Source organism: Natator depressus, chromosome 4 (assembly GCF_965152275.1).
Source record: "Natator depressus isolate rNatDep1 chromosome 4, rNatDep2.hap1, whole genome shotgun sequence".
NCBI lineage: Eukaryota > Metazoa > Chordata > Testudines > Cheloniidae > Natator > Natator depressus.
Window position 1 is genome coordinate 33,429,110 of NC_134237.1, and position 21,077 is coordinate 33,450,186.

General features: G+C 40.3%; 1 protein-coding gene across 3 annotated transcripts in view; it reads left to right on the plus strand.

Annotated features, from left to right (window-relative positions):
* Positions 1-491: 491 nt before the first annotated feature.
* Positions 492-21,077, plus strand: part of EGF (epidermal growth factor) — an 87,505-nt gene continuing 66,919 nt past the window's right edge. For 2 of the 3 annotated variants that reach the window (XM_074950742.1, XM_074950741.1), the window contains exons 1-4: positions 492-1,142; positions 13,882-14,013; positions 18,435-18,634; positions 19,696-19,877. In XM_074950742.1, coding sequence (XP_074806843.1) covers positions 1,016-1,142; positions 13,882-14,013; positions 18,435-18,634; positions 19,696-19,877 — 641 coding nt within the window. In that variant the 5' untranslated portion in view covers positions 492-1,015. Of the gene's footprint in view, positions 1,143-13,881; positions 14,014-18,434; positions 18,635-19,128; positions 19,245-19,695; positions 19,878-21,077 lie in introns of those variants that run through there. The other variant, XM_074950743.1, reaches the window with a different exon arrangement.

The window sequence follows — 21,077 nt, forward strand, 5'->3', positions numbered from 1 at the left end:
TATTGTCTCAGTTCCTAACCATAGCTATCTGCCTGTGATTGTGAAAGAATGATTGGCCAAACTCAGACTGATGTAAGTGGTTGCCAGTTCTGACTCTAATATAATTTACCTTTCCAGGCAAAAATATACATAAGGGAAACTGGAAGAGTATATTTTTTCTGTTTATGCACAAATATGTATTTAGGATAAAGTTTGTTTGTGGTAATGAAACACATGATGTTTAAGATGAGTGACTAGTTATTCATAATCATGACTGTACATAGCATAGTGTAAGTCTGGATACAGCCTCTGAGAAGCTAAAGTACAGCCAGCGTTAAGCAGGTACCTGCTAGGCACCAGGGACTGCTTTTTTTAGATACTGAGTATTTATTATGCACGGTGGGATATCTGCACTTTGGCTGGCTTCCCTATAGTATAGAACTGACAACATTACTATTTGCAAACACAGGCTTCACTCAAGTGGCACTAAAAAGAGAAGAGGTGGGGCAAGCAGAGCTTTAAAAAGGAATGGGGAGTCATTCCAAGTTTGTATATAAAGAGAAACTATGTTTTAGGAGGGATAATACCTATAGATATCTACCCACAAACTCATTTAAGGTCTGTGGTGGGCAGTTTTACAGCTTTTCTGTTTTTAAGATTTATTCCACAGCTTTGCTTGTTGCAAAGAAATTTGTAGTGATCCTCCTGAGATTAGCTTTTAAGCTGTGTTAAATTTGTGGCAAGGGTGTCAGGCATTTCATACTTGACTTAAAAAAAAAAAAAAGAGAGCGAGAGAGAGAAAACATTGTGTGTGTGGAAGAAATCTTGCTGGAATTTCCTCAAAGGTTGTAATATGGACTGAAGTGACAAGAAAAGCAAGACAGGGATAAAACTGTGGGGGATTGTGAAAGGATGTCCCATTGCATAAAGCTGGCTGCTGTAGAAACGCGCTGGGAATACACATGTTCATCTTGTCGTGGATATGACTGAGTACAAGCAAGTTGCTCTCTATTGACAGTTCAGAAAACATAAGATTATGTTTCTCGTACTTCCTGCTTTTTTGCCAGTATTTTTCAAAATTGGTTTTGTTAGCCTCTCAGCTTTACAGCACTGGAACTGTCCCAGGGGATACCGATTGGGGAATGAAAACTCCACTTGTATAGGTAAGTAAGTGACTTTTACTTTAGACATTCAAATGTTAAGGGAAGCTGCATTTTTTTATCCTCTTACCTGAGTTTCATGTGCTTTTGGTTTTTATGTAATGTGTATGTGTTACTATGATTGGCTTGATAAATCAGCTTTTATATATTTTTGTTTCCCACAACTAACAGGACTGCTATTCCTTTATTTTTATACCAGAACTAGCCAATGCCAATTTAGCTATCTGAAAGTAATCTGTAAGAGAAAGATTAATATTATTAGTAAAGAGATTTGAACAGTCCCTGGTTACCCCGTTCTGTTTTTATATGTGTCTCTGTAGTGTGTGTGTGTGTGTGTACATACACTCATATATAAAATATATATATTTGTCTATATATGTGCTATTCTGTGTGTGTGTATATATATGTACACACAGAGAATAACACATATATAGACAAATATATATATTTATATATATGAGTGTATGTACACATACACACACACACTACAGAGACACATATAAAAACAGAACGGGGTAACCAGGGACAGTTCAAATCTCTTTACTAATAATATTAATCTTTCTCTTACAGATTACTTTCAGATAGCTAAATTGGCATTGGCTAGTTCTGATATAAAAATAAAGGAATAGCAGTCCTGTTAGTTGTGGGAAACAAAAATATATATAAGCTGATTTATCAAGCCAGTCATAGTGTATGTATATATATATATACACACATGCATATATAGAGAACTTTTTTTAAAGATATCTAGCTTACATCTGATGCTACATGAGTCAAGGACCTATTTGGTATCATGTATGCTAAAAGACACTGGTAAAAATGGATGTCATAGGAATATTAGTTTCAATCTTAGTGAAATTAAGATTTATGAATTGGGAGCCCTTTCTCCTGACAGCCTGAAGTTGAGGACAGAACTTTAAGATTGTGGAAAGGCAGAGCCAGTGCTGCATTGGGCTATACGGCAAGGGAGGGAGGAAAAATTCTGGAAGTTTTCAAGGAGGGAACCCAAATGTTAGAAGCTAACCCCTTTCCTTGGTTTTCTAGTGCATCAGAAGCTCTGACTCAGTTCTTGACAGGATTCCAGTGATTTAATAACAGATGTGTCTTGGTATGTTCTGGCAAGAAATGGCAACTTGTAAACAGAAGACAAAAGCATGCATCCTAAATGTCTTACTGTTAAGAGAAAAGGAGCAAGGCATACAAGTACAAGGTATACAAATGATACACTTACCTGAAGGCCTTTCAGAGACTGAAGTGCGTTTCATCACTCCTTTGGGAGTTCAGTATGATGCCTAAACACATTGTACGGGCCCTGTTGTGTCCTCACTTACACAACAACAACCCCATTGGACTGAAGGATGTTTCCTAGGTATAATTTAGAGCAGACTTTGGCCACTGAAGTTTAAAAGTCTATAAAGATGCATTCTTTCTTCATTTTCTTGCAGTTGACTCAGTTGCACCTTTACTTTATATTTATTAATCTCCAGAAAGTGAGAAATGCTTTGCTGTCTCCTCTTCTTTTCTATAGAGAATGAGAGACACTCCATTCTATTTTTCATACTGTACTTGGAGAGATTTCTTTTTTAAACACCTCAACCACCAGAGCAGCTGGCGAGTAGCTCAGCAAGACACTGAAGAAATAGTCATACAATCTGTAGCTATAAAGTCTCTCTGGGTAACCTGTTAGAAGTATGTATTTTGTGCAGTAGCTAAGCCAATGAGTAGATAATGTGATCCCAGGTGTTGATGATGTCAAGTAACATGTTACTGTTCAGAGTATACCGAAATTGAAATGAAATGGGCTGGAATCTGCCCTCAGTTATAGCCTTTTGGGGTTGCGTCAGTGTTATTGAGGGCAGAATTTGGCACAGTGCATAGCAGTGAAGAACAACACTTACGTGGAATAACTTTAGATATTTTAAATCCCTCTCTTTATTCTTCTGACACAAGATTCTGGTTGTGTGACCGTAGAACTGTTAATGTTTGCTTTCCTGCAATAATTACATGAATCCGATTAGCAAATAAAAGATGCTGTGCAAACACATGCGAGGAAGCTGAGGGCAGATGCTGAAGGCAACTGAAAGGACAAATGTGGAGAGTGGGTCTCATGACTCAGACTGGCAAACTGTGAACAATGACAATGCTGGATAGGGCTTGACAAACATCTTTGTCATCTGTAGGTCATAACAAATACACCGGTTATTAATCCATGCTTCTGACATTGTCTGTTTTCCTGTTAATGTACCAGCATCACGTCAGCCATAAAGGCCTTCACCAAAATGAGAAGGCAACAACAACTTTATGATTAGTCCTTTTTGCAACAGCTCTCTCTTTATCGGAAAGAACACAGGCTTTTCTAGATCTGTTGTTAAATATTATTACTACTGATTTGGGGCTAGCTTGTGATATCCTTATTCACACTGTAGTACTTTACTCTTTGAATTGTTCGTTGATTTCAAGGGATGTTCAAAGATCAAGGTGCTACTTAAGGTAAAGTTATCCTAATCTGGCCCTAAGTGTTTTAAAATAGCTTTGTAAGGCAGTTTATTTGAATCCTGGGTTGGTGGACAAACCCACCAAATCAATGAATGGCCCTGTCCCCTCAAGTGAGGGAGGGGCCACAGAGCCCAGAACTCCATAGATAATTGGGAACAAGCAATAAAAAAAACAGGGAGACCAAATCTTCTAAACTGTACATGAGGAAGAGGATTTTATATACTTTATACTGTACATTATAAAGTTATATCATCATTTACAAAAAATTAATGGTTTTTGGCTCTGAACCCTTGTGGGTAGGGAAGCACCTAGTCAGATTGCAGGACTGGGGCCTTAGTTACCAGTTGGTAACTCATCTCTCTCTCTCTCATAGATCTTAGTGAATACATGTAAACTTTCACCTATACAGGAAAAGCAGTTTCAGCCATACAGGCGTTGTGCTACTTTGTACCACAGTCAGAATGTATACCCAGTGTCAGGTTTTCAGAGGAGCTTTAATGCCCAGCACAGCAGACGATCATTTACCTGCATCACTCATATTTTTGAAAGAGTTGCAGTACCTACGCTACTTCAGTTGTTTGCTTATGTTTAGTAACTTTCTGCCAGCCATGCTAATTAAACATTTCACCTTCATAATGCATGACAGGACATTTGATGGGAATCTTGAAAATATTCAACAGAAGATATTTTCCATAGGGGTCTTTATCCAAAGCTCACTGAAGTCAGCTGAAAGACTCCCACTGACTTCAGTGGGCATTGCATCAGGCTTTATATGAATAAATACCATCTTTATGGATTAAAATTTGGAGCATCTTTGAAAATGAGGTATGAACAAGAAGTAACCAGGAAATATTGGAAAGTAATATCACATCTCTCATGGGGCCTTCTCCTAGAAGGTGCCAAGTGCTCGCAACTCACATTGACTTCAAGGATAACATTTCTTGTCCAAAGGAGCTTTGGGTGGTATTTTACTAGAGACAGGTCAGTCAGGCTGATAGAATGAAGCGATCTTAGCTTTCCTCATCAATATTTTGTTTGGTGAGGAGTAGCAGGCATTAATGTTGTGTCCAGTCTTATGTCAAGATTTTCAGAAGTGGCCAGTGATTTTGGGAGCCTCAGATTTTGGGTGTCTAGCTTGAGACACTTTTAAAAAGGCCTGATTTTCAGAAAGTGCTGAGCTCTTTCAAAAAAAGGGGCAAAAATAGATTTACCTTGGAAAGGTACCTAAGGCAAGCTAATAATAATAATAAAATTAACAATGCATTCAGTAACAGAGAAATGTGGGAAGTAATGATTAGAGCTGGGTGACATTTTTCAGACAAAACTTTTTTTTGCAGAAAAATGCAGATTCTGGTTGATTGAAACATTTAGTGAATTCTTGCTGAATTTGCCAAATTGTTTTGGTCGAAAAAACAAAAAAACCTTTTTTAAAAAAATTGATACAATTAGTTTCAGTGTTTTTGAAATGAAGCATTTTGATTCAGAATAACTTTTTGCTTTAGAATGGTAGTTCAATTTTATTTTAAAAAATAAACCCTCAAAAATAAATCTGCATTTCGGGTTGAATGAAATATTTTTTGTTTGACCCAAAACAAATTTTTTTTTAAACTTTTTTGGCTGGTCAAAAAATTTGAAAAAATTTCATTTCATATTGCCCTGAAATGATTGTTTTAAATTTTTCAGTTCAGCCAGTGAACCAAAAAATTGATTACTTGCACAGCTCTAGTAGAGAAGCATCAAAATTAGATGTTTGACTCAGAACAGCTGTAAGGGCTCTGTATCTGACAGCCTGGATACTAAGTTGCCCTTACAGTTTATTTTCCTGATCCTTCCCCAAATTGAAAATAGCCTGTTTGCCAGTTCTGGCCCAGACATGGCCACGCTCTTGAGATTTGGGTCTGAGATTGAAAAAGCCTAATAAGTACAGTTTCTCTCTGTGAGATTTCTGCCATTTTCAGTTGATAGCCCTTGAAAGCAGCTTGAGAGATTTTGCACCATTGATACTCAGCCCAAAACCTGATTCAGTTTCATACCCAAACCAAAGCCTAAATTCACTCTGCTTTCAGATCCAAACACCATCTCCTTGGCCCAACTCCACTGAAAAAGTCCAAGGATCGATAATCTCTGTATCATACTTACATGGCTCCTGTTTTCATAGTATATCAGAACCTCCCAATCTTTAATATATTTATCCTCACAACACTCCTGTGAGGTAGGGCAGTGCTCTTCTTTCCCAATTTTACAGATGGGGACCTGAGGCACACAGAGACTGAGTGACTTGCCTATGGTCACACAAATAGTCTATGGCAGAGCAATATAATATATGCATGTAGTATAAATGCAATTAAACCTGGGTCTCCCCGGTTCCAGGCTAGCACCCTAAACACTGGACCATCCTTCCTTCTGGGAGCAATGGACAGGTGATATACATGTTTGCAATTATTATTATAGCAAAATCAGGATTCCTGTAAGTATGCTAGGTGCTTCACTGAGCAAATGAAAACGATATAAGCTCCTTGGGGCAAGAATCACCAGGGTATTGCTCATGTCTCTTAGATTGGCCACAAGTACTTTATTGCTGTGGGTGTTGTAGTAGATGCAGTCTCGATGTACGGTTAGCAGAACTATCAAGCTTATCACAGCTCACTGTGTTACTGCATATATTTGGAATAGCCTTGTATATATGGTATATGTGTCAAGAGAAGCTGGTCAAGGGTCCATATGTCAGAGGAAGGTTAAGACGCTGATTCTTGGGGTCTTTTTACCAACGCCCAGTACAAATATTAGCCTTGATCCTCCACTGCATCTGAGCTCATGTGTAGGGGGGGTGAACATTAGGGAGCTCATTATGGCTCCCTGATTCTGGGTTGGGAGACTCCTGCATGAGTTAGAGAATCTAGGGCTGCCGTGACTGATACCAGTAAGGTTCCTAATGGAGCTGGGGAGGATAGGCAAATTGCCTGTTTCTTTCCCCTAACCAAATGACCTCCCCTGCTGTGCCAATGCCTTCTCCCCCCATGCTGAGCGGAGGGCAACTTGTGCAGCTTTTGCCAGTGGGGAGTCCCCCTTCCACTGGAGATTTCTCCGCATGTCTGAATGGCACACAGTAACCCAAGTAGAACTGAGAATCTGGCCCATAGTCTTTTACAGATGGACAAGCAGCACACTTGTTTGTTTTGCTTAATTAACTCATCAGAATTGATTTTGACACCTGCTCCTTAGATTCCACCAGCCTAAGACTCAAGAGGTCTGTGTTACAGTCTCAGATTGGTATGCCAGTTTCTGCTGCTACTTCATAGTAGTGCAATTTCTTTTTTCAGTTCTTGCTATCCTTAGGCCTTTAAACAGTACAATTTTAGCATAAGAGGTTACCACGGGGATTTTCTTCATCCTTCAAATGAATTGTATGTTTGTGCTTGTTGATAAAATTGTGATGGTGACTAGATATAATGGGCTGAATTAATCTCCGGTGGATCTCCACAGGAGCCAAACTTCAGTGAGGTTGCATCTGTAAGTAAATGAAGGCAGACTCTGACTCACAGCCTTCACACACACACTGCTTCTCTGCATCCCTGCCAAACATGCTAATGCTTCACCTTCTCTGAGCAGAGCATTTCTCAGGACTCTCAATAAACTGGAATATTTGTGTGTAAGGGCATTGAGGACTGCCAGCATCATGAAGACATGATTCATTGTTTTCACCGATTCTCAAGGCATTCTCTGCATAAAGAAGTCTTTGAATACAGAGCAGCACCTCATTCTTCTATTTAGAGCTGCCTGTCAGGGCACTGCAGACAGCCTTTGTGTTCACTAAGCCGATTTCTTTCACAGGGAAAAGTTCTCATTAGTTGTTGCTGGGATACATAAAGCAGCTCCGGCAGGATGGCAGCTGCACTTCCCTTTGGCACTAATAGTGCAGGTGAAGGAGAATACTTATGTTGCACCTGGTGGGCAGTTTTAGGATCAGTTTCTCCAAGAGTTTAAGAAATAACCTTTTTACTTCTTAAACTTTGCACAGAGAGGAGCGACCATATTCAGTATTGGGCTATCATCTATTGTTACTGCAATATGCTGAGAACGTACACAGAGATCCAATACATTCAGTAGTACCCCGGCTACTACTGGCACCTCATCTTTGCCATTGTAATAAACTTTCTCTGATAGCAGAAGGGAGTTATTAATGTGCCTCTGATTTTATATTCGACAGTTATTCTTTCACAAAAGCATGCTTTCAGTTAAGGTGCTTGTTCACTCATTAGGGCGTGTGTGGGATTTTCTTTTTCATGTGAACTCTGGTGGCGATGAAAGGTGCCGGATAGACAAGGAATTTCAGTATTTACGGCTGTCAGTCCACAAAACAAATACAACAGAGGCAGTGTAAGTTCCCTCACCCGACCAGCCAGTGTGCCCTTGCCTGGAGGAACTATTTCTTAGATTCATCAAGTTTAAGGCCAGGAGGTACCAGTAGATCATCTAGTCTGGCCTCTTGTATCACACAGGCCATAACATTCCACCCAGTTACCCCTGTTTTGTGCCCAGCAACTTGTGTTTGACTAAAGTACATCTTCCAGAAAGGCATTCAGTCTGGATATGAAGACATCAGCAGACGAAGAATCTACCACTTCACATGATAGTTTTTTCCAGTTTTTAATCATGCTCTCTGTTAAGAAATTGTGCCTAATTTCTAATTTTAATTTATTTTGCTTTGCCTTCCAGCAGTTGGTTCTTATGATCCTTTCTTTGCTAGAGCGAAATGGTCCTGTAGCCCATTAGCAGTGCCTCAAATGATCCACTTTTGAAATCCACCACTACAAGATTGGGAATAACTGGCTATGTGGTAGCACTGCTGAAAGGGATCTGGTGATTGTGGTGGAGATCAAAGTGAATATGAGTCAACAACGTGATGCAGTTGTGCAAAAGCACATATCATTCTGGGATGTGTCATATGTAAGACAAGGGAGGTAATTGTCCCACTTTTCTCAGCACTGATGAGGCTTCAGCTGGAATACTGTGGCTGATTCGGGGTGCACGCTTTAGGAAAGATGTGGATAAATTGGGAAAAGTCCAGAGGAGAGCAACAGAAATGATAGGCCAGATTTCCTAAATCTATTATGAGGAAAGGTTAAAAAACCTGGGTCTGTTTAGTCCTGAGAAAAGACTGAGGACCTGTTAACAGTCTTCAGATATGCAAAAAGGACCATAATTGTTCCCCATGTCCCCTGAAGATAGGACAAGTTGTAATGGATTTAATCTGCAGCAAAGAAAATATAGGTCAGATATTAGGAAAAATTTTCTAACCATAAGGATAGTTAAACTCTGGAATAGGTTTCAGGGGAGGTTGTGGAATCCCCATCACTGGAGGTTTTTAAGAACAGGTTGGACAAACACCTGTCAGGGATGGTCTATTTGGTCCTGACTCAGCAGGGCTGGACTTGATGATCTATCAAGATCCCTTCAAGCCCTACCTTCCTATGATTCTATAACGTGATCCTCTGAAATGGCAATACTGCTAGCACTCAAATTAAAGGCCCAAATCCTGCAGCCTTTATTCATTTGAAACTCTCACTGACATTGATGGGTGTTTTGACTGACAAAGGGTTGCAGGGTTTAGTCCCAAGCATCCTAGATGCAGCTTCTTAATAGCTATAACTGTCCTAAGAATCTGCTTAGCAACATGTTGTAAGAAAACTTTTGTTGAGGTTGCTCTTTTGTCTAACTCATTTTAATGCATGTACGCCTTGAAGGGACAATGAATCTGCTTGACCTGGCCTAATACTGTGAAGTTTAGGGGACATTCAGTGTAGCATTTTGCAGAGTTCAGTGTGGTAGGCTAATAACCTTCATGTAGAGGTTTAGGAAGAAGGAAAGGAAGGCTTTCTTTGCAAAGGATGCATATTGAAATAAATGATATACAAAAGGACAGCGTGGTAGGAATCTGTCTCAAAAGACTACTATCAAAATCAATCATATAACAGGATGTTTCAAAAGATAACTTTTAGAAAAAATTGAGGAGAGGGGCTTGATATATAATAATTATTACTAAGCTTTCTGAGGAAGTAGCTGTCTAGCTAGAGACTTATGAAGTCCCCACTACTGTAGCATGGGAGCACCTTGCAAACAGTAATGAACTTATCCTCACAACAAAGCCAGGTTCTAGGAAAGTTATTACTCCCATTTTGCAGTTGGGAACTTAAGGAACCAAACAGAAGTATTTCCATTGTATAAAGATGGCATAGAGCCAAAGGAGCAGTTCTGTGCCCCTTCCACCCAGCTCCTAGCGGAGGGGTCCTGTCTGAGGGATGAGTGGCATGGCCAGGGTGAATCTTTCCTCCAGCTATCTCCAGTTGCCAGAACAGCATAGTTGGGCATCTGGGTGTAAATTAGAGCAGTCTTTAAGCTACTGTAACGATGCTGGGGAGTTAACAGGCCTCCAAATCCAGGGGGATCACAAAAGTGGTGTAAAAAACTACCTGTACCCCATGCCTTCTAGAGTTGTGCTAAGCACGTTTCAGACACTGCTCAGAAGCTGGATCAAAATTTGCTGTTTATTTTCCTTCAGTGTGCAGCATATTGAGAATGAAATAAGATGGGGCACTTTGGCTCCTAGTTCCTAGATCTGAATGCCATGGCTTACTTAGTAGAGCGTCACTGGCTCTGGAATTCAGTTCTCCCATTGGTGTGACAAAAAATGAGAGTCAATTCACCTACAGGGCAGAGTACGTTGCTCATCTGTTTTCCCAGGCTTTTCCCTAAGTGCTTATGGTGATGGTTGGATTATCTTTACGGCTAATGTCGTCCAGCATAATATTATGCATAAAATATATGTAAATTTGTCCAGTGACTGATGGGTAGTTTTTATGAATTCAAAATAAAAAAAAATGATGTCACTGATTCTGTCACTAGATTTTGCGTTGGTAAAGAGCAGGAGGAAGTATGGTTTTAAGGGTCTCTTTTGTTTTATGTTACATAGTTCCTCTGTGTAGCCAGCTAAACATGTTGGCAATCCGCATGTCAGCTCTGAACAATCTGTACATAACAACATACCGGTGTGTGATTCACTGCATATTTGAGTAAAAGGTTTCTATGTGGATAGAAGGCATTTCTTGTTTTTCTCTATAATGGGCAACTACAGAACTTTTGGGGTGGGCTTTATGTTCAGTTATTATTATTTGTCACGTACATACTGCTGTAAGGATCATGCTGTCTAACTCAGGGAAACACAACACACCGAATAACAGTTTAATAAACAATAGGTGCAGATATTGAGTTTTATGCCAGGAGTTTGTTTTAAGGAGAAAGGGAAGTTGCTTCTCACCAGAGAAGTGAGAGGAAGTTCAAAGCATGGGAGTAGGATGGCATGATAGAAGGTGTGAAGCAGAGATTGAGCGAAGAGAGTTTGGAGCAAGGGGAAATGAGTTTAGATCTGGGCTATGTTTTCAAAAGTCTCAATTCAGCCTTCACTTCTGCACACAATCACTTGTAATCACCCTTTTTGGTGCATTATCCCTTATTCGCACAAGTTATAGAACTTATAAGTTCAAAATCCAGTTTCATGAAGTCTGTGCTTAGTTTGCACACACAGAGAGGATTTGTATTTGTAAAGTCTGTTGTTTGTGCGCAAAAGTGATAGTGTGAGAAACCTGTGCACAAAAATGATTAATGCACACACAGTCGTGCATGTCCCAAGGGAAGCAATGTTTCAAAATGTAAACCTGATTTATTTTACCCACCGAGGAGCAGCTTTTCCTTCACAGCCCAGGAGCTAAGAAAAGGATTGAAGCACCTCCGAGCATAGTTACCTTATACTGATGGTTCTGATTCGTACATATCTGAAGCACTGAAAGTTGCTGCCTCTCTGGTATCTGCTGTTGGTGACTTTGTGCTTGAAGACATTGGGGCAGAGGTTACACTCTCTAGTGGCTGAAATGGAATTACTGAGGAAGGGGAATGTAGAAGCCAATTAATGTGGAAGTGAGATTGCCTGTATTGGATCACTTCCATGTAAGCGAGGCAGTTTTCTTAATTGCAAATAAAGGATAGAAAAAGGAAATGTAACACCTAATATTGGTCATTTAATGCTGGGTTTGCTCCACCTAATTAATGGGAGAAATTGTTGAAGAACAGCTGAGTTTTGTGAAAAACTTGAACCTTTGTTATGTTGCAAGGATCAAGGTCAGTTTCTTGACTTATCTGGAGAATAAGTGCAATAGCTGTGTGCCTGATTATTGAAAGCACCTTAAATCAAGTCTCTCTACCGTTATAGTGAGATGCATTACTAGGAGCTTTCTTGATCATATTTGAACTATAGGAGTATTCACACAGCATTCAGTGAATTCCCAAAGCCCTCTTTCAATTTGCACTGGGCTAATGTTAAAATTTGGGGTGGGTTCTCCAGGCTTTCTCTTGTTTGGTTGTTGAAAAGTCTTGGTCAGGAGTATAGAAGGAAAATCCTCAGCAACCTATGCAGTGACTATCATTCTCTGACCTGTATTCCTGACTTTTTAGGAAAAGATGTGTTCAGGAATCAATGTCCTTTTTGCACTTGCAATCAATTGCAACCCTTTTTCAAATGCTGTCTTGCTGCATTTTCTGTTCGTTTGTGTACATTCATGTACTGACTGTGCTGATAAATCCCCCAAAAGAAGCCTTTGATATGCTTTTTTCTCCCTTCATAATGGACAGAAAAATGGATTTTATGCAGGGTAAAAGTCAATAATTAAGAGCCCCTTATATGTCTGTGCCAGTTAGCTTCCTCTGATGTATGCTAATAAATACATAAGACCCTGATGGTATTAAGCGCTGAACACCTACTGAGATGTTGCCATCAGCTGCATTTGATTTCAGTTGGAACTGAGGGCTCTCTGTATTTCTATGGATATGCTCCTTGCAGGAGTGGTCCCTAAGTGTTTAATTCCTTTTCCCATATAAACCCCAAATAAAACCTGCTCTTCAGGAATGACCTTATTTTCCAAAAGTCCTTCACTTGTGTAGCTGTTTCATCAAGCCCCGATAATACAGCATAAATACATCAAGCGTTTTGTTGGTTCCCGAAGGCTCTAGACGAATCTGTCAGTTAGAAGTTAACATTTCTAACTGATTCACTGGTTGCACTGAACTGGTGTTTGGTTTGGACTAGTTGCTCTCAAAATTTCAAAGGTCTGATTTTTCTATGCAAGACTCAGCTGAATCTCAAATGTACTAGATCCAGTTTGAAATGGGAATTCCTTGGCATTCAGGCATGTTTTACAAACCCTACCACAGAAGGGGAGGTTGTGGGGGGAGGGCTGGCAGGGAGAAGTCAGGCAGCTGCGGACCGAGGTAGTGTGTCAAAATTCATTCAGCAAACTATAATGTCAAGCTCAGAAACAAACAAGAGCAGGGCACAAATACATTCCTTTTGTCCGCGAAGCTACTGAACGTTAGTTTAGAATGGAGAGTTGTTAGTTACAATGGATAGTCATTAGGTAGAAGGGGGATTTCCCTGGCTTGTCCCCTACAACTGAACAAACCCCTTGTAGCAACAAAGAAGCTATATAATATGATTAACGGAATATCACTCTGTGTGGTCACTCTGAAGCCTAAAATGTCAGTTGAGTCAGTGTGCAGCAATGAAAATAGCTGCAAGTATGGTTTAGAGTTCTTTTTGCTCAATATATCATCACTTCTCAAGGCCTGTTACTGTCCAATTTTGAAGTTCTCAGCTATTTTGACTTTACGAATTACACCTGTGCAGCGTAGAGAGAGGCATGTGTCGATGCCAAGCCAAGAGTCCTCTAGACCATTGTGATATCAAAGGTAACACAACCAATCACCACCCTTACTCTATGGCTAGTTTGCATTTCAACAACTTCAGCGCAACACAACCCACACACAACAACACAACCGGCACACACAATAACCCCGAATACACACATGCCCTCTCTGCAGCACACACCCTTCATTCACAACCTGCAAAAATTTCATGCACTTCCAGCACAACACAATCTACAAACAAATCAACACAGCTCTCTCGGCACAACACCTACATTTTCCCACCCTCACTTATACTTGCCATATACTTGACTGGCAAAGCCACAGACCCATTGCTAATGATACCATATAGTCATCCTACTCTTTTAATAATGGGAGATTAAAAATCTGTAGTTAACACATTATAGTATTGACTAGCTGAGTCATACACATGCTTTCTTTTTGTATTTTGTTCTGTTTTGCTTGCTGAATTCTCCTTTATGTACTTGTATTTCAGATATTGATGAATGCCTTGAAAATGGTCTAGGTACCTGTGGCCAAACCTGTGTCAATGTTCCAGGGTCCTATTTCTGCTCCTGTTTGCCTGGCTACACTCTGGATAATGACAAGTGGTCCTGTTATGTTGATGGTAAGATCATACTTTTAAATGGCTGAAAGGAGCTTTATAACTTTCTCTAGCAGTTTAGCATCAGTTCACACTGCGAAAATATTCCAGGCTAGTCTGCTCCTAGCACTGACATGACATAACTCGGCTCCTGGACCACGCGTGGGACAATGTCACGTGCTGATTAAATAACTGTCACAGCTAACATAAAATTAAAGTGGAAAGTGAGCTTACTGGAATGGGCCCATGCTCTGGTGTTAGCATGACCGTTCACAGACAAAATATAAAGTGTGGTTGTGGTAAGAAAAATGAGCATGTAAAATGAGTCCTCCTTACTTAACGGATCAGCTCCCTGTCTCTATGCAGAGTCATAGCATCCATCCATTCACCCATCCATCTCCTAACTAACCCTCCTGTTATCCCTCTCCCCCCAAAATCATGACACTAACATGACATTTGCTGCCATCTCATTGCTCATTCTGTCTGTATGTTCTACCTCTTTCCCTCACACTCTGTCTGTCTTGTCTATTTAGAATGTAAGCTCTTCAGCCAGGAACTGTCTACACCTTTGTTTGTATAATCCTAATACAATGGAGTTCCCAGTCTTGGTTGGGCCCTAGGCACTGCCTTAATAAACATGATTAATAATAACTTCTCTCATGTCCAATACTGTAGTATCTGAGCACTTATGACCAAATCAAGTTTGAATACATTTTACTCCTGGTAGCTCCCCAGTGCCAGTATAGCTAAGGAAGACTGAACTGGATTGTGTCTGGCTCACAAATCAACAACAGAATTGTTAGCTCTTTTCTAGCTTTAGAATCTTCATCACACTGCTGATGACATGTGAGCCAGAAAGAAGCAAGCCAGGCTGAGTTCACAAGGCTACAAGCGGTTCAGACAGTTTAAAAGAAGTATTTTTATCTTATATTTACTTGTAAACTATGTACATTTGATCCGGACACCAGGGAGAGGAAAATAATGTAGCTTCACAATACCATTTGTGCACAGATGCTTTTCAGAGAACAGTCCCACATTAAATTGAAAACAATACCAGAGAACGACATCATTTTTATAAGGGATAGTTTCAATGTTTAAAACACTGTCCCAAGAGGTCTTCTGGAACTGTTGTTTGGGTAATTTCCTGTGCTTCTTTGTAAGAATAATACAAGTGTCAAGCCCTAGTCCTGTATATTTTATGTCAGATATAAACAATCTGTATCAGATATGATGTGTGGACAGTCAAAGGAGAGGTGGCTTTTCACTTAAGGGGTTGTCAACATGGGGCAAAACCTTGCAGCTCATATCTCCATCTCTGGATATAAATTCTTCAGTCGGAAGCCAACCAAACAAAATTCCTCCATGTTTTATAGGCTGTAAGGACTTTGGGGCAGAGACTGTCTCTTTCTGTCTGTTTGTACAGCACCTGATACAGTGACGCTCCAAACTTGATTGGTGTCTCTGGATGATAGTGCAGTATAAATATGAAATAATAATAGTAATAATAACAGGAAACACAAACAAAACAAAATTCATCAATGCGTTCAATTCCCCTTCAGTTAGAGCCCTTAATTAAACTACTGTTGTGAGAAATTCACTTACTGGAGAGGACAAAAACAAAATATATGTAAACTCTTGGTCAGTGGAGTAATTGGCAAAAGTGCAAGTAGTACAGCTGTCAGGTTCCTGAGACAAATCAACCTTGCTGCAGTTCAACATTCATTTACCGTTTACATAAACCAAGTCTACATAGTTGAAATAGTCTCACATGGATTTGCTCAGTGCAAACAGCAGAAAAAGAGAGTCACTAACATCCTAGAAGCAGCTGTTATAATTGGGTAATACCTTGAAAACTCCAAGTACAAAAGAGCCTATGATACAAATCACTGTGCTGGTGAACTTCCTCTTGTACAACAGTAAACCAAATCTTGGGTTCTGGTCAAAAACTGCTGCCTAGCCTGCTATTTGAAAGCAGAATCAAACTCAGAAACTTGAGGGGTAAGGAGTCCCATTATCTCGATGGGAGGTGGATCAGGCACAGAGTTTTATTTGTCCACCTTCACCTTGCAAATGTTATGCATCTTGAGGACATCCCGTTCAAGTTTATAGGAATTATGACAACTGAGTTTAGAACCAAAGCTTATGACTACTGTTAATAAGAATTTTTTAAAAGTTTATGAAACTTATTATTAAAACTGATGTACTTATTCATCCTTGTGAATATTAAAAGTATGTGTGAAAACTGGTGGGAGGGTGTGGGTTTGAGGGATTTAAAATTTCCCCTGCAGTATTGGAAACTAAACTCAAGAGGTGACTGGATGGCTATTATAGCTGTAATATATATGGGAGTGATACCCATATTACACATTTCAGGATAACTTTATTAATAGATTTCTCATGCATCTTTCCCCTCTTCATGTGCTCTGACCCATTTCAGACACCTTTTAAACATATGCACACAAACTGCCATTGAAATTTTTATTGCTTTCCCCTCCAAATGTGGTTTTGGTGGCAAATTAATTATTAGGCAGCCGCCTGATATGCAAGACATTTTTTAAAAAATGAAAGGCTGAATTATGATTGGTATAGTGAAGCCCCTTCTCTCACCAGCATACCAGTCAATAAGCAGTTGCTTGTACTACCTGAGTGAAAAGAAACGTGTACTGCTTGCAACACTGCACATGCCAAACTGGCCCTGTCTTGGCATGGTCAGGGGGTTGTCATACCTCTCTCATCCCTTCTGACTCTGGCTAGTGCCTCTAGGGCTGTGCTGTTGGGAATGCATTGTGATACTTTTCTATCAGGGTAGAAAGCATCTCTGCTAAAAGCCCTCATCCCTGAAAAAGAAATCCACAAACATGTTGAGGTATGAAAATGCACAGTAAGGGCACCCAAACAACCTTAACTCTGCCCTATAGGGGGAACCATGAGGGTAAAATAAATCTAACAAGACCATAAATTGGTTTAATGTAATCTGGGGCCACAGATACTCTAATGTACGAATCAAAGTCATATGGCTATTGCATGATGTCACTACAGGGCAGAGTTAAGGTTGTTTGGGTGCCCTAACTGTGCATTTCCATTCCTTACCTTTAACCTCAGTTCTGGATTTCCTGAGTTTAGGATACTTGCAGCACTAAATTAGTGATGTGCTCTCAACCCAAACTCCATCCTAATGTGGATTGTGTCTGGGAATTAATGGTAATAACTAGTGGCTGCATGAGTCTGTATGTGCAGCTTTTTCCTGGTTCCCATGAGCTACCTATGCTCAGACCTGGCCAGTCTCCGCTACTTCCCGCCAGGACCTTCATCCCCCAGTGTGGAGATCTGACACTCTGGTTGTCTCTCTGTGATTAGGGCTGGGGCTGCTCTAACCAAAGAGAGAGAGAGAGATCTGGGAGGATACTAACCATACAGATGCAGGTTTCAGAGTAACAGCCGTGTTAGTCTGTATTAGTATGCATCCGATGAAGTGAGCTGTAGCTCACGAAAGCTCATGCTCAAATAAATTGGTTAGTCTCTAAGGTGCCACAAGTACTCCTTTTCTTCATACAGATGCAGCCACGCAGGGCTAGTCAGTGCTGTTGCTATCTCTCTCTAGGCTCAGGAGAGTGGGAGCCCCCAGCACCAGAACACCAAGCAATGGGCCAGGAGCCCAGCTAGTGCATCCCGCATCTGCTGGCAGGAGGCAGCTAGATCCCATGCCCAGCCCAAGGCAACTGGTGGCAGAGCCTCAAGGGGAAACTAGAAATCTCAGGGGAGAGCCTGCAGCCAGCAGGAACATAGGAATTCCTGTGTTCCTAAAGTTTGTTCTATGCTGCAGTCCTATCAGGTTTATCAAGAGAGTTGCTGTTGTCTGTGTTATTAAAGAGCTCCACATTTATCAAATATCCAGATTAAAGCATTGAATCATTTGTATGAAGTCTTCAGATTTCTGGGCCCTCATCTCTGACAGGCACGCTATAGTAGACACGTAGGCATTTCAATTCTTGAGCATCTTGACTTTACTCAGTAATTGCTTTATTTTGACTTTCCATTTAGTAGCATCATACCTCTCACCTGCTAAGGCTCAAAGGTGGCCTCACACAGTTTCACTAAGACCCAAAATGAGGGTCACCAAAATTAGTATTCATCCAGGAAACTTAAAATGCTGTGGGATTCCGTCTTTTAGTGTAAACAGCTCTTTCTGTGTTCTCTGTTTCATGAGTCTGTAATTTTTGATTCAATTGACTTTCTACAATAAAAAGTGAAGGGGCATTGAATTTGTGTGAAACATAGATAACTTCTGGGACTAAAATGTGCAGTGACCCTTAGAATGCAGAACATTGTGAGGTATGAGTATTATAAGTTCTTCCCAACTCTGTGACTGGCATAGTGCTGAAAAGAATTTAGTGTCATGAAAGAAAAATACCTATGTATGACCACATTTCTTTCCCCCACCCCAGATCCTGCACCATTCTTAATTTTTAGCCATGGAAATGCCATCTTTAGAGTTGACAGAGAGGGGACCAATCACGAACGGCTAGTTGCCAATGCTGGCGTATCAGTGCTCATAGATTTTCATTACAAAGAAGAGAAAATGTATTGGGTGGACTCTGAAAAAGGGCTTCTGCAACGAGTGTACCTGAATGGCACAAAACAAGAGGTAAGGTGGTAATTGCCATGGGATTCTCCAAGAAACCATGCATAATGACAAATCTGATGTGAGGGGGCTACTCTTCAGATACAGTGGTGCAGTTTCTGCTTACAGATTTGCAATTGTAAGTGTGCATCCCTGGCACGCTAGCCTTGGCAGCAACGGGGGGGTGTGGGGTCTGGGTTCAGTGGGCTACCCCACTGGCATCCACAATACACACAATCTCTTTAATAAGGTGAGGGGATGGTGATAGAATAAAGGTTAAGGGGAGGAAATTTAGACTAATCTAGGTTTGTTGTTCTCGCAGACAGTACTACTTTCTACCAGCTTTAAATATATCACTGGAATTGTGGGATTTTCTCAAATAGACTTTTTCAGAAATCCAAGCTTGCACAGCTTGTATGAAGAGAATGTACGTAACTCCCCTGACATTTTTCTTGAAACTACTAATTGAGAGCTAAGATTACATGAACACTCCTTTCAGCATTACCTCTCTTGCTCAGAAACAGCTGTGCTCTATATCTGGCTAAGGTTGTGTGGCAAAGACAAAGGAACTTCAGCACTTCCAGAACCCGAGATGCTGCCAGTTCTGCAGTGGACTACAATGAACTCCTCACAGGTGAACTCCTGTGTCTACATGCAGCCTCACTGACTTATCCTGCATGTATGAACTTGAAGGATTAGGGCTTTTTCCAGTGTGTGAATGGATATTTTATAGCTTAGGAAATACAAGATAAATTTAGGTAAAAGGAAAATCTGGGCAACATTGGGATACCTCTGCCTGATGTGATCTATTTTCATTTGAGAACAGCTCATCCTTGCTTAGCATGACTTAACTCAATGGTTTGCGCCTAAAGATGTAGGTGACAGGAGGGGAGAAATGCAGCACAAATCAAGGTGATTAAAGAGCAAGCAAGGAAATCCAATCTCTGTGGTGCTATTAAAAAGAGGCCAGCCAATGGATTTAAAGGAAGCCTCAGTGTGTTTGCAGGTCACTATTTTGTTTGGTGACAACTTTAGGATGGTAATTTGGGTTGTTGTTTTTTTATGTTTTTAATTTCTGTTTACAGAGACTACGCTATGTTGAAAATGGTGTTTCGGGGTTTGCCATCAACTGGATAAATCAAGATATTCTTTGGGCCAACCACCGGAAAGCAACTATTGAAGCAACTGACATGAATGGAAACAATTCCCGAGTCCTTTTAAAGGACATAGGTCATCCCACAAGTATTGCTGTTGACCCTGGGAAAAGGTAACTCTGCTTGGGTTTATAAGTTCTTTGAATCAGTCTCAAAATAAACCAAATGCTCTGATGGCTTCTTGTAGGCTAACAGAACAGCTTGCGTACAGTATGTTGATCAAATGTCAAGTGATTGTTACAGCTTCCCCAAGAACACAGTAAAGATAAATAGGGTGGCAGGTGGGAGCAGCATACCCGAGACCAACACAGAGACTGACCCCCCTAGTTCATCAAGGTGGACTTAGCCAGGTGGAAGAGGAATGAGGAGGTTTTTGACTGTCGGGGAAGGAGCCAATGAGGCCTCAGTTGATGGAGGTGGAGGACTTAAGGGGAATGAGCTTGATCTTCATTTGGTAAAGCAGGAATGATGGCTGAAAACGCTGAGAAGCCCCAATCTATAAGATAATTTGAATTAGGCATATAGTACTTATTTAAAAGTAGGTGACTTTTAGAGAAGAGCTAATGCCATAGTGGTTTTCTTTGTTCCCTTCTTTCTATTATGTTTGTCTCCGATTTTGGTCAGCTTGAATATCGGTTATAAAGCTAATGACTGTTGTTACCGTACTATAAATACTAGTGTTTTAGACTTGATAAGGGAGCTTCTCTAGGCTCAAAACAATTTACATAGAGAGCCATTCATAGATGCATCCACGCAGGGAGATTTGGCTGTTCTGAAGAGATATTTGTATTTGTATCATCACCCTGAATACTCTGTGCTGACTTCTCTTGACTGTGCAAAGCTCTTTCATTGGTAATGTTTAAAATAGCAGTGGAGGAGACATTGAGGTACTCCATATTGATATGGCAATAAAATATTTTTGTTGGCACTTTTAATTTATAATGAAGCCACTCATCGCTGCTGTTGAGACATTTTAATGTTAAGGCTCACGTGTTCTCCTCTTTTGCACTTACACATTAACCTTCTTTTCATGCTAACCAACAATATCTATATTCCTCACAGGGTTGCCATTTGAGTATGATTTGAAAAGCTGAATACCAGACTATTTGTTTTCTGTACTGAATGTCACATTTACCAATTTGGAAGTTCTCACAAGTCCTTGTTCTCTTTCAGCCTAAAGCCACATAGAAACATTTTATGAATGGAATAATGGAAATATATTTGCTAAACTGTTATGAACTCTGCGGACAGACTAAGGTGTATATATACACCTATGTGTGATCAACTAGGGATTTATTTTAAAGCATTACTCA